General features: G+C 41.1%; 1 protein-coding gene across 8 annotated transcripts in view; it reads left to right on the forward strand.

Moving 5' to 3' along the window:
• NFIA (nuclear factor I A) overlaps positions 1–14,652 on the forward strand; it is a 599,011-nt gene that overhangs the window by 434,860 nt on the left and 149,499 nt on the right. For all 8 annotated transcript variants that reach the window (XM_042463280.1, XM_042463282.1, XM_042463279.1 and 5 more), the window contains exon 4: positions 6,072–6,146. In XM_042463280.1, coding sequence (XP_042319214.1) covers positions 6,072–6,146 — 75 coding nt within the window. The remainder of the gene's footprint in view (positions 1–6,071; positions 6,147–14,652) is intronic.

Genomic DNA, 14,652 nt, shown 5'->3' on the forward strand with positions numbered 1-14,652 from the left:
AAAGAAAGAAAAGCACAACAAATATACAAAACGTAGGAATTTTTTTTCCAACAAAGTAACAGAACCAAAGTAAATTATAATGCACTAATGGACACCTTCACATAATGCTGGTTGCCAACCTCACAAAAGAGTATACATGTGAATAGCAAGAATCCCAGTTTCCCAACATTTGTTTCTTTTAAAGCACTTTTCATGTATGGCTAAGGCTGGGGATGGGGGTGGCAAGTAAGCCCCACCAATAATGTTTTCAAGCACCTGGCAATAAGTTACTAATGTTGCAATGAATGCAAACACCTGAAGATGGCCTTATAACCACATTCAGCTGAACATGGACAAAAAGCTCTCTTGAGCTGGAACCTAATAATTAGACACTGCAACTATAACAATTTTTTAAAATCAATACATGATGTTGTATCTTGCATCAGGCTGAACAGGGATTCAAACTGTAATTTCCAGAGCCATAGTCCAACTCTCAAACCACATAGAATCATAGAGTTGGACGAGACCACAAGGGCCATCCAGTCCAACCCCCTGCCATGCAGGAAATTTAAATCAAAGCATCCCTGACAGATGGCCATCCAGCCTCTGTTTGAAGACCTCTAAGGAAGGAGACTCCAGTACACTCCGAGGGAGTTTGTTCCACTGTCGAACAGCCCTTACTGTCAGGAAGTTCCTCCTAATGTTGAGCTGGAATATCTTTTCCTGCAGTTTGCCTCCATTGTTCCGTGTTGTAGTCTCTGGAGCAGCAGAAAACAAGCTAGCTCCCTCCTCAATATGACATCCCTTCAAATATTTAAACAGGGCTATCATATCACCTCTTAACCGTCTCTTCTCCAGGCTAAACATCCACAGCTCCCTAAGTTGTTCCTCATAGGGCATGGTTTCCAGACTCTTCACCATTTTAGTTGCCCTCCTTTGGACACGCTCCAGTTTCTCCACATCCTTTTTGAATTGTGGTGCCCAGAACTGGACACAGTATTCCAGGTGAGGCCTGACCAAAGCAGAATAGAGTAGCACTATTACTTCCCTTGACACTATACTTCTATTGATGCAGCCTAAAATCGCATTGGCCTTGTTAGCTGCCGCATCACACTGTTGACTCATGTTCAACTTGTGGTCTACTTGGACTCCTAAATCCCTTTCACACATAGTTTCATTCAGCCAGGTGTCCCCCATCCTATAATCTGTGCATTTTCATTTTTCTGCCCTAAGTGCAGTACCTTACATTTCTCCGTGTTGAATTTCATTTTGTTAGCCTTGGCCCAGCTTTCCAGTCCGTTCAGGTCACTTTGAATCTTGATCCTGTCCTCTGGGGTATTTGCTACTCCTCCTAATTCGGTGTCATCTGCAAATTTGATAAGTATGCCCCCAATTTTGTGCTCCAAGTCATTGATAAAGATGTTTAATAGCACTGGGCCCAGGACAGAGCCCTGTGGGACCCCACTGGTCACTTCTCTCCAGGATAAAAAGGAGCCATTGTTGAATTTCCTCATTGTCTCATCCATAAGACTGATACTACAATTCATATTAGGTGATACACCTGAAAAACAGTGGACAATATCCTACATCACAGACATAGGTCCCGAACAGACAGGCCAAAATAAAGCTGCTTCAGGTCACTTTGGAGATATGCTGTTTAAATGACACATGCATCTTAAGCGGCCAGAAGCTGTACCAAAGCTACACTCCATTCCTTAGAACTGGAGCATGGTTTTGGTGCGGCGTCCAGTCTCTTAGGACACATGCACCATTTAAATAGCATATCTCCAAAGAGACCTGAAGCAGCTTTATTGTGGCCTGTCTGTTAGGGCCCATAGTTACGATTGTGTTAACTACACACCATCCTCTGACATGACACCAGAAACTGCCCTTAACAGTCAGCGGCCTCACCAAACCACAGAAATATGTTCTGATGATCAGGCTATAACAGGATGACATTTCCAGCCCCTTCCTGCCAGAGATCTTCAGTGTGGGGATCTCCACTTAAAGGTCCTGCTTCTGCAGGAGGTAGGTTTTAGGCAGCATTTGTGATCATGGCAATAGTGCCACTACTATAAATGTGAACAAATGCATAAGTCTAGCTTATGCATTTATAACCGCTTAACAGAATGCCAGCCAGTGTTTTCAACCAATAGCAAATGCCCACAATAGTTGTAGTAAAGGTCCAAGATGTGGAGTACATTAGAATGTGTAACTGCTACTGATTTTGTAAAGGTTTCAGACACTAAAGTACTTGACAATCCAAATTAAATTAATGAATCCAATGTGCCTAGTGCATTTGAAATCTACTCAGGCTTTACTGCCACATCAAAGGATATGGATAACAACCTCTTAGGTAGATCAGAAAATCTTTTCAGTGGTTTTCCAAAGATGTTTCTGTAACCAGTAGTATAAGTATGTATTCCATAAGTATTAGAAGTTACTTGCTTGACATTGTTTGTGAAACAGAAGATAATCTAAGTAGGGGATAAAACCAAGAGGAATCAAGTTGCAGTTAGAGTATGGAAGGCTTTTCTTTCTAATCAGGCATTTGGTTAAGATAATAGGCTTGAGTTTCTAATTGATCATGACTATTTTAAGGTTTCAAGAGGTCTATGTATATTGAGATACTTTATATGGCTTTTCCTTGTTGGTATTACTCTGTGATTTGAAAAAGTAGCATTTACAGGTTGTATAATAAATATTTTAAACATGCATTTTATAGCCATTTATTCATCAATATTGTGGTTGGTAACGTAAAAATGTGCATAACTAGAAGAATGTATGTATTCACTTGATTTTTAAATTATGTGGGGGGGTCATATTGAAGTGGTTATTATTATACATTAAGGCTTATTAGTTAGATTCTTGTTGTTTTATATGTTTCATTAGCCTCTTATTTCTTCCTTTATTTTATTTCTGAGTTAGTCAACTTCTGTAGGTCTGGGGGACAGTTTTCTGCTTCTGACACCCATAGGGACCATTGTTGCTGTGTGCCTCCAAGTCATTTCTGATGTACACTGACCCTAAATCCTATCATGTCATTTTCTTGGTGAGATTTATTCAGAGGGGGGTTGCCTTTGCCTTCCTTTGAGACTGAGACAATGTGATTTGCACAAGGTCACCCATGGATTTCCACGGCTGAGCAGGGATTCCAACCCTGGTATTAAAGAGTTCTAGTCCAATACTAAAACCACTACACTATGTTTGCTCCCTACAATGGGCCATGCAGACTGCTATACAAGCCAAAACAAAAGCCCTACAACCCCAGAAGTAGGTGAAAGTCCACTTTTTGTTTTTTTGATGTGAAACAGTGCAGAGGAGCCCTGAAATGTATTTAAACTATGAATTATCAGTCCTGGAAGCAGGCCATACTCTACATGGGCAAGACTCACACAGCCAAATTTCCTATAATTTTTTGGCCAGAAAAAAAGACAGTCTGGACAATCTGATAGATTGAGGCCTGCAAAAAATGGCTATAGTGGCTGCATCTTATCTCAAGGGTGCACTTCTATCACACTAGTTAATTTAAAATTATATTGCAACTTTCTTCCCGTTAACAATGCGCCATCTATGGCTCTTCTTCCCATGTCACTCTTAAGATAATAACCTAGTGTGGTAGATCAGTCTGAGGGAGAGTGACTGGCCAAGATCACCTGGGGCCCTGTTACAAACACAGATATAGTGCTGTGATTCCTATGAAAACCCCGAGTTTATAGTTTGGGGAGGCAGTAGAGGAGCCATCTGGCTGGAAATTCTGAATGCTCTCCCCTAAATTGTGAATCCCAGGATGCCATAGGATGTTGCCATGGCAGTTAAAGTGGAATTGTAGAGCTATCAATTTGCTGTGAAAGGGACCCTGGGGACTATGTGTGGGAATTTGACCTGAACTGGAATCTTCTAAATCCCAGTCCAAAACTCTAATCGAGAAACAGACAAAGCTCTGTGCCCTTCATTCATGTGGCCTTCAGCCCTCCAGACTCCTTGGGCTGCCACTTTTTTATAGGAAAAAAGTTGATTTGCTTCTTCTGAAGTCAGGAGTAGCAATTCAGCTTTTAAAGTGGTTGCAGGCACTGTGCTGTTTAACAGAAACACCTGTTTTTCAAAACCAGAAATGGACTGCTGATCACTTTGGGGTGGGGCATTTTTGGTAGTCTATAAAGACCCAAGAGGACCACCACCTCTAGACCTGCTGTAGCTGTTCACCCCTGCCTTAACCACTACTACATACTGCACGTTCCAATGGGGAAAGCAGACTATAAAGTTCACTGTGAATACATAAATTAAACAAACTGAAGACCACGGACAAAGGATTATAGTGAATGTGTTTAATTTACAGTCTCAAGTTGTACTCAATTGACTAGAATATATAAAAGGCTTACATTCACTAATACCTGGGAAAGGAATCCTTTTCCAAGATTATAAGCACACAGGAGATATATTCTGGGATAATTTATTACTTGAGGATGCAGTTCACAGTTCTAAAGTCTGCATTGATTTCTGGGGATAAGTATTGTATGGTGAATTTATTCAAAAGCTTGCAGCTTTGACCTTCAATTTACCTGAGTAGCTGTCCAGGGGAAGCATTAGCTAATAGTCTGGTCAGGCCCAAATCTTTCATGTAGCTTTTAGTGTTGGTTAAAATTCTGCAGTCCTGGCTGATAATTGGTGGAAGAACACTGGCAGATCCAGAATCCTAGTTGGTGTCTCTGGATTGCAAAACATGCTTGTGGAATTATGTCAGTTTTGGGAAATCAATGTGAATATGTTGCCTGAATGAAGGCACTTCAGAGGTGGTTCCTAATAATCCTGTCAATGCTAAATTCTTTTTTGCAGTAATTTTAAATTTTGGATAATTTAATAAATCATTCTGGGAGAATTCAATGAATCTTTGCACTCACCAAATAAATAAAGATTGTATGTATATGTGTGTGAAAGATGCAAGAACTTAATCAAATGGATAAGAAATGTTCAGTAGATCAGGGAAATCAAAACTGTGCCTAAGCACATGGAGCCTTATGTCACATTAAGTAACATGGGTGTGTGTGCACACATATTAGAATCATTAACCTTAATTAGTATAACCTTAAAAGGTAGGCCACTTATCCTACGGACAAGAATGACTTTAAAGTTCTTTTAATAATCCCTTTATCTTCAGTTTACTTTGACCCTGCTTCAAAAGCAATAGGTCGTGCTAGCCTATCAGCTATGGACCTCTAACTGAAGTTTGGATAGGTACTGTATGAAGTAATCTGTGTGGTTCAGCAGAATTCCTTGTACCCATCATGCACTTTGAGAGCCTCTTGTTTTGTAATTGATTATACCCAGAAAATTAAATTAACATTTGGTGATAGGCATGTTTTTACAGAAAAAGGGAACTCCTTGTTATGGAAAGTGTAATAACATTTTGATTTAAAATATCCTTTACACAAATGAAATCAGCAAGCCACCATATGCCCTGCCTCTTAAAGAAATTCAGAGGATTAGAGTTAAAGCTTTCTTATGCAAAGATTTGGTTTCTCTTTTGAAAAGCTCATTTTAAAGAGTTTTTCTTTTTTTTTAAAAAAAAAAAATCTTGTTCTCTTCTTTTTTGAAAGGCATTCTGTTTCAAGATTTTTTTTTAAACAGCTGCTAGTTCAAGATCTCCCTAATGTAACCTCAGAAAATGAAGAGTGCATCTTTAAATCTTGTTTTGGTTGACTGAAGGACTAGATAATCCTGATCAGATGTTTCTTTGGAGAATAATGTTTAAAACGATTATAGAACTTATCTATCCCGTCTGATTCTTAGGTACAGTATTTTAATTTCAATCATTGAGTTGTTAAGGTCATCTAAGGTAACTGTTTATTAAAATGAGCTTCTTTTGTTTCAGTTTTCCGATTTAGATGCTTTAATGTATACAGCCTGTTAATGTGTCATGTTAACTTCCCTAAACTCTGCCCATATATCTGCCTACCTAAGCAGCAATTAGTGATAAGTGGGAAATTAAATATTTAATTTCTTCTGCATTAAACAGTTACAAAGGTATTTGAGAATACAGTCATTAAGTACTTAACATTAATCTCATCTCTAATTTTCTTGTGTTTTTTTAGGACATTTGGGCTTCCAAGACAGTTTTGTCACATCAGGTGTTTTCAGTGTGACTGAACTAGTAAGGGTCTCACAAAGTAAGTATAATTTCTCATTATAGTAAACAATTTTAAATTTCAGTTCTTCCTTTGATTTTTTTTCACCCTTGTATAATTACTACATAAGAGGTTTTGTAAATTAGTACATTCATACTGTGGTTTGACACTTGCTTAGTAAATTGTGTTGTATTACGCATTATATCAAGAAAATAAATATCATGTAATGTACTTTATATTAAAGTAATAAGCATGGTCATGGTTACTCTGGATTTTTTTCTCCACCTCCTATGTGTGTGAATCTACATATTTCTAAATTACTCCTACTGCCTTCACACTGATGTCACTATGCAATCCCCCATCTGGCTTTACTTCGCGAACTAAGATTCAGGAAGGACTCATCCCACGTTTCCTACAAGCGAGTTGATGACTAAAAAGGCCAATCTGAGATAAACAAGTCCGGTTGCAGAAAGCACAGCAGAAAGTCTCCTTGGGTGATGTTTCTGGGTTGTGGTTCTTTCTGCATTGTCGTTTTTCTTCGAGACTCGTTCGGCATAAGTTTTTGAAAAAGGCTGCAGCATCGTGGATAGTGCGTCTCCATGCCTCCTGATGTGAGGCCAGGGCGGACCATTGTTGGTGATCAATTTGGCCGAGCCTGAGATGTTGTTTTAGGGAGTCCTTGTATCTCTTCTTTGGAGTGCCCCTCTTATGCTGACCCATGGCGAGTTCACCGTAAAATACTATTTTGGGGAGGCGATGGTCCTTCATCCTAGAAATGCGTCCTGGCCAGCGCAGCTGCATCCTCAATAGCATGGCCTCAATGCTGGTGGTCCCTACTTGCTCAAGGACAGCAACATTTGTCACATAGTCAGTCCAGTGTATATTTAGAATTCTGCATAAACAATGCTGATGAAAGCGTCCGAGGAGTAGTAGGTGTTGGCGATAGGTGACCCATGTTTCAGACCCATAAAGGAGAATAGACAGTGCAATGGCTCTATACACACTGATTTTTGTGCTTCGCCTCAGGTGTTTATTACTCCAGACTCTTTTATGAAACCTTCCGAATGCACTATATGCCTTTGCTAATCTGTGATCAATCTCTTTATCAATCTTGGCGTCTGAGGAGATGATGCTTCCCAGGTAGGTGAAATGCTGGATGGACTTAAGCACAGATGTGCCTACAGTGATGTGGGGATGGTAGTGTTCTTCCTGAGGTGTCGGCTGGTAGAGAACTTCCGTTTTCTTCAGGCTGACTTCCAACCCAAAGAGCTCTGCAGCTGTAGCAAAGCAAGATGTTAGGCGCTGCAGAGCTGCTTCCGTATGGGCAATGAGGGCAGCATCGTCAGCAAAAAGCAGCTCACGGACTAGATAGTTTAGAGTCTTAGTGAGAGCCCTCAGACGCCTTAAGTTAAACAGGCTACCATCAGTACGGTAGCATATATAAATGCCATCTTCTTTTTCGAGATCTGCCATAGCCCTTTGGAGCATCATGCTGAAGAAAACTGTAAGTAGAGTTGGAGTGAGAACACAACCTTGTTTCATACCATTAGTTATTAGAAAGGGCTCCAAGAGAGTGTCGCCTGCTGACCTTCATGTAGTAGGATAATCATTTTGAGGAATTTGGGTGGGCATCCTAGTCATTCCAGGATCTGCCACAGACCTTTTCTACTCACAGTGTCGAAGGCTTTGGTGAGGTTGACAAATGTTACATAGAGTCCTTTGTTCTGCTCTCTACATTTCTCTTGCAGTTGTCTAAGGGCAAATATCATATCTGTAGTGCTCCTATTAGCTCTAAAGCAGCATTGGCTTTCAGGAAGAAGTTCTTCTGCAATAGCAGGAACTAATCTGTTCAGGAGCATCCTTGCAAGGATTTTTCCAGCGATGGAGAGCAGTGTTATACCTTGATAGTTTGAGCAGTTGGATTTTGCTCCTTTTTTCTTATACAGGGTGATGATGACTGCATCTCGGAGATCTGATGGCAGTTCACCTTTTTCCCAGTAACTCACAAGGAGCTTGTGGAGTTTAGCATGGAGTACATGACCTCCATGTTTCCAAGCTTCAGGTGGAATTCCATCAATCCCGGCTGCCTTTCCATTTTTCATCTGTTGTATGGCCTTAAGGGTCTCTTCCAAAACAGGAGCTATGTCCAATTCATTTTTCATCGGTTGTTGTGTCATATGTTGAATAGCTGAGTCTTGGACTACTCGATTGGCACTAAAGAGGCTTTGGAAATGTTCAGCCCATCAGTTCAGAATGGAAGCTTTATCTGTGATTAGTGTTTGGCCATCTGTACTGTATAGGGAGCTTTGGACGCGATATGTAGGTCCAAACACTACTTTGAGAGCTTCATAAAATCCTCTGGAATCACCCAGATCTGCACAACATTGTGTCTTTTCTGCTAAGTTGATCCACCACTTGTTCTGAAGGTCTCAGAGCTTTTGTTGGAGCTGACTACATGTGAGGCGAAAGGCTACATTTTTTACATGGCAGGATGGCTGGGTGAGGTGTGCCTCTTCTTTGCCAACAGCTCCTGGATCTCTTGGTTGTTTTCATCAAACCAGTCTTCATTTTTCTTGAGGGAGAATCCTAAGGATTCTTCCGCAGATTGCAGGATGCTGTTTTTGATATGTTGCCAAAGCGCTGTAGGAGAAGAGTTTTGTTTGCAAATTTGCCTGGAAGTTGTCTCTCACGGCAGCTTGTTGAAGATTGTTGACTTGGAGTCTCCTCTTTAGGATGCCACCCCTCTTTGGTTTAAACTTAAAATCAAGATTTAGTTTACATCTTATGAGGCAATGGTCTGTTTGACATTCTGCACTGGACATCACTCAGATATGACGGACATCGCGAATATTTCTCTGGCGCACTAGGATATAGTCAATGAGGTGCCAGTGTTTCAATCAGGGATGCATCCAGGTTGTCTTCAAGGTATCTTTCTGCTGAAAGATGGTGTTTGTAATAGTCAGCTGCTGTTCTGCACAAAACTCTAGCATGAGGTGTTCGTTATCATTACAATTTCCAACACCATGCTTGCCTAAAACACCTTTCCAGGCTTCGAAGTTCTTTCCTACTCTGGCATTGAAGTCAGCAAGGATAATGATTTTGTTTTCTGCAGGGACTTTTTGTATAAGGTGGCGTAGGTCTGAGTAGAATTTGTCTTTCTCCACAGGGTTGCATAGTTGGGGTATGAAGAGAACAACATGTGGGAGGCGTAGAAAGATAATGCGATCAGAGTGTCCTGTTGGCAAGGTTTCGAGTTTGGAGGCAATGGAGTTTTTGATCATAAAGGCTACACCTGAAAGATGTTTTTCAGTTTTGGATTTGCCAGACCAGTAGAGTGTGTAGCCGGCACCATGTTCTTTAAGGCTGCCTTCCTCGTGGAGACGAACTTCACTAAGAGCAGTGATGTCAATGTTAAGTCGTGACAGTTCATGGGCTATTGGAGCAGAACGACACTCTGGACGTCCACTACCTGCAGAATCTTGCATGGTTCTGATGTTCCAGCATGCAAGCGTTAGTCTATTTGTACCTTTGGAGGCTGGTGTGTGCCTTTGTTTCTTTGTCTTTGTTTGACCGCATCAGAAGATGCCCGTTGGCCGCAACTAGCCAACCAGGTAGATGGGGATAAGCTTTCATTAGGCCACCTTTTCTAGGCCCCTCTCCATATGGAGCAAGCAGTGCTCTGCTTAAAAAAGGCTGCTTGGTCATTCAGGATGCTGCTGAACAAGACTGTCATCCCTGGGTCAGTCTCAAGCGACCAAAGTCCTGAACCGCCTGCATGTAGGGTTCGGTCTGCGGCTTCCAGTGCATCTTTACACCTGCCATTTCATCCCTCGCCTATCGTTACAGGGCTTTTTCGGAAGTTGGATGTATCCTTTGAGCCTGTGCAATGGATTTTTCTGGTGGAGTGCAACGTGCACAGAACTAGCCTCACCCTTTAAACCAGAGGTTCGTCTGCTTAGGCCTTGACAAGCATGGACGGTGGCAGCGAGGTCCTCGGGCCATAGGTTTGATTAGAGTTTCCTTCTCTTAGATGGTTGACTTTACAGGATTAGACGAGCACCATCTGCCCAGGTTTGGGATTAATTTTCCTTCTCCTAGGATGGTTGCCATAAGGCTAGAGAGCCCATCCTGCCCTTTGGCGCTCTTGGTCAGACCCTTCGGTTGTGACCTATCTGACATGGGAGGCCCTACCGGCAGCTATTATACCACCGCCAGCATAGCTCACAATTTCATTAGGGTACGCAAGCCTCTCCACCATGACAAGGGGGTGTCAATGGAGAAGATATGCAATCCACACACACATGGAAATATCAGATTTTTAGTTCAGAATTGGGAAAAATCTACACACACACACACACACACACACACACACACACACACACCGCCTTGAATCCCTGAGGCAGTGAAAAAGACTGGATGTTGCCCCAGTTGTCCCATATATCATTGGGTATGAAAATTGTTTAGCTGCAGCAATAGACTCTTCATTTTGAAACTGGCTCAGGTCACTGTACTGGAAAGGTCACTTCCAGTTTGGGGGAATGTGACTTGGATCTGAGACAAGATGGAGATGCATTTTGTCTTTGCTGAGAATTCTTCTGGAGGGTTCAGTAACAGCATTATTGGTCTGCATTAATACACCTCGCTGTTTACCCCGGTCTGCAGCATCATATTTCCCAGCAGTTTCAGAATGTCAGGTAGTCGCTTTTAGAAATTCCTGTGTTTTCAATCACAGAACATCAGAATTTTTTTAAAAAAGTCTTGAATGTGTTTTAAAGTTATTTTTATAATGCTTTATACTTTTTAATTTTATTTTATAATGCTTTAAAATATGAACCACTTTGACATATTGTAATGTCAGAACCACTTTGACATATTGTAATGTCAAATGGTGTACAAATACTAAAAAAATCTCTTTATGTATGATGGCAAATGCTTTGTATTTATATCCTCTGTCTAAATGTATGTTTTACATCTGCATTATGCAGCACTGATCATTTCTTTACAGCCACAGGTTTTATGAACCTGCAAATACTTGTACACAAATGCAGTAATGTCCTGTATTTGTGATCTTATGGCTCTCACACATTTGTATACACAATTTCAGCTTTCTAAGGCCTAAATAGAATGGGATCCTGCCTTTTTAAAGTCATTGCTTTTGACCTTTAAAGAATGCTAATGCCCTTTGTATGAATGACATGCTGCAGTATGATCATTACCAGTTTGTCAATATTCACTAACAACAGTGAATTAGGAGTACCTGTCACCACCCTGTTCCATTGATCAAAGGTCCTTTGATTGTATTTTACTATGACATAATCCAGACAGTTCAAGGAGACATGGACACTATTGTCTCACTGCTGTGCCTCTGCTCTGATGACAGCTAAACCAGAGCCTGAGAAGTTTGTGCTATTGTGATATTCATCTATAATGAAATATTAAGTTGAAATGTTGATCTTGCTCCAGTAAGTAATGCTACTGCCTTTTCCAGATTATGTAATTGATGTTTGTTACTGGGGAAAGGCAGCAGTTGACCATGTGCTTTTATTTCAGTACATACTAAGAACAACTTTCCCTTTCACTTCAATGGAAGGTGCTTTCTCTGCTTCTTCATGCATCTTTAGACATATATATCAATGCTTCATTAAAAGGAATGGGTTTCTCTCATGTGCCTAAGCACTGTTGCACTAACTTCTTGGACCATCTAATCACATTTAGATATCCAAATAGATGCAATATTTTTAAAATATTGTCTGTGAAGTCCCGCTTCAGTACACACACAGACACACATGAATTATTATTTGCTGCAGATATTAAACCTATATTCAATCTTTCACTTTACATGTGTACTTCTATAATATCTGAAAAATTCAGAAATGTATCAGTCTATTAATGCTGGCATTGGGTTGATTGGATTGGTCTGTGGTTAAATGCTTCAGCTAAAACAGATGATAGGAATATATTGTCATCATTACCTTAAACAGGTATATTGTATGTGTGTTCTCTTGCAATGATAAAGCAGAATGAAATGTAAGTCTTAGATTGGCATAAGGTGGCACCCTAGTGTTTGAAATTTGCAATAATTTTTCTGCTGAACAGCAGAAAATCATTGTTGCTTAAAAGAAGGAAGAAAATAATGATCTCTCGTGTACAGTCACCTTGACACAATCACTTCGGCAGGTTAAGCCACCTCTTTGATGACTTTCTGACCTGACGATGTTTGAAAGGCAAGGGTGTGAGAGCAGCTTCAGTTGAGGTTGAACTAAAGTAGAAGATACAATAAAAAGAACAAGGGGATGCACGAAAGAAGTAATGGATTCAGTGATGAGATATTGAGCTGCCATTGCCATTTTTGGCTGCTCCTGTTTACCCTCCTATCTCATTATGGCATTTGGCCACAATGGTCAGGACACAGGATGGTAACTTGCACAGTTCCTGGGTTGTATATGCTTTCTGTGTTTTACATGATGAAGTGAATCATGATGTCCAACAGTCCAAAAAATTCAACATTTCTCATTTGAAGCTTGACATTTAAGATGTAATGGAGAATGGGGCTGGCTCAAAATATTTTCTTACTTAGGCTATTATTGTCCAAATTCTTGTATCCCCATTTAGATTTTTAAGCAGCTTAGTGGTGTTCAGCATTTTTCATCCAAATACAGTTCCAGATGGGAAACTGATTTTATTCTAGTCAAAGTGTGGTGAATGAAAAATGACTGATCCATCCATAGATGATATATTTTCAGGTGCTTGTTACTTCTTCAGTTCTATTGAACTATATCTTTGAGGCCATTCCCACTTGCATTTAAATCACATTGTGAGTCGCATTGACGCCGGGTCTCTGAACTGATTCAGGCTGATGCGTAGTTCCCACTATGGAAGCACATTATTTCATTATTCCATGAATTTGTGTCTTTTTTTTAACATGATTGTCATTCCCACCTGATTTGCACTGTCTCATCGATGCAGAGAAGGAGGTCTCCATGGCACTCGTGGATGCCTCCGAGGGGGCAATGCTGCTCCTCTCCTCCTCCTTGGTGGGCAGAGGGAGCAGATCCAGTGGTGACAGGGGTCCTCCTCTTCCTCCTCTGCCTTCGCCATTGTCCTCACTACCCAGACACTCTCAACAACAAGAAGAGTGAGACATAGCCAGAGAAAGGGGAGCCTTGTCCTCCTTGTTGGTGAGGACATTGGGTCACCCTGGTTATGGAGTGGGACCCAAGTTAAAAAGTTTGGAGCTTCACTCTCACAACCATCTTTTAATCGGAAAGACTGAGGAAATGACTCCAGGTTAGGCTGACCAAAGGTTATCCTCCTTTCCCAGGGCACATCCTCCATTTGCAGTCTCTGTCCAGGAGGAATTACAAAGGGTCCCCATTTGGAGCAGGACATTTATATTTTAGCTTTTAGCGCTGGAGCCCCTGCACTCACATTTAAGATTGTCATTGCATGAAGTCACTGGGAGCCCAATAGCAAGGGATTTGGATCACTGAGGAACCACCGAGGGAGGGGGGAGAAAGAGAGAAGAGAGACAACAGAGAGAGAGACAGAGAGAGAGAGATAGTGGGTTTCTTTGCCCAGCCAAACCTTCAACTCAAATGGAGGACCTACCAGTAAAAATGGGGGACATCACCCCCCACACACACACACACACACACAGCCAAAAGCTGAAAACACGCTTATAAATTCATGCTTCCTAGTCAGGTTCAGAATGGAGGATGTTTTGATATTCCTCTTGGAGAGAAGGTTAGAAGGTAAGAAGGATCCTGGGAAAGGAGTACAACCCTAAGGCAACCCTATTGCTGAGTTTTCTTGGCCAGTTTCTTCAAAGGAGAATGTGCCATTGCAGTCCTCTGAGCCTGAAAGAGTGGGACTTGCCCAAAGTCACCCAGTGGGTTTCCATGGCTCAATAGGGTTTCAAACCCTGGTCTCCTAGTCCAACGCTCAAGACACTACAGCAGCCTGGCTCTCTACTCAGATGTAAATCCCCCTCTTGCAATGGCACATATTATATGGGAATCCAGAGCTCACAGAGGGGGTTTCCCTAAGTAATCGGGGATTTGAACCCTGGCTCCTTTGCTGGCTCTCTACTCAGATGTAAATCTCCCTATTGCAATGGCACATAAAATAATAATAATAATAATAATAATAATAATAATAATAATAATAATAATAATAATAATTGTATCCCGCCTTTACCATTTGAGGATTGAGGCGAATAACAGCAAAGAAAATTTCAAATACAAAATCACAGGGGGGAAAATAAGGAAACAGTCTCCCAAAAACCCCACCCTTCTACCCTCCCTCTCATCAGTACAAAATAATAACAATAAAAAAATTAACTGGAACAACATCAGTTAAAACAACTTGGCAAAAAGTAACAGCACTATGACAATAATGGGCAATAATGAGGGGGGGCTGATTAACATGGGCAGTTGATTCTGTTTTAGGAGAGGTTAGTCTGGAAAGGCTTGCCGGAAGAGGATCATTTTTATCGCCTTTTTAAAAGCATCAAGAGATGTGATCTGACGGACCTCCTCCAGCAGGTCAT

This window comes from Sceloporus undulatus, chromosome 4 (genome assembly GCF_019175285.1).
Source record: "Sceloporus undulatus isolate JIND9_A2432 ecotype Alabama chromosome 4, SceUnd_v1.1, whole genome shotgun sequence".
In the NCBI taxonomy this organism is placed as follows: Eukaryota; Metazoa; Chordata; class Lepidosauria; order Squamata; family Phrynosomatidae; genus Sceloporus; species Sceloporus undulatus.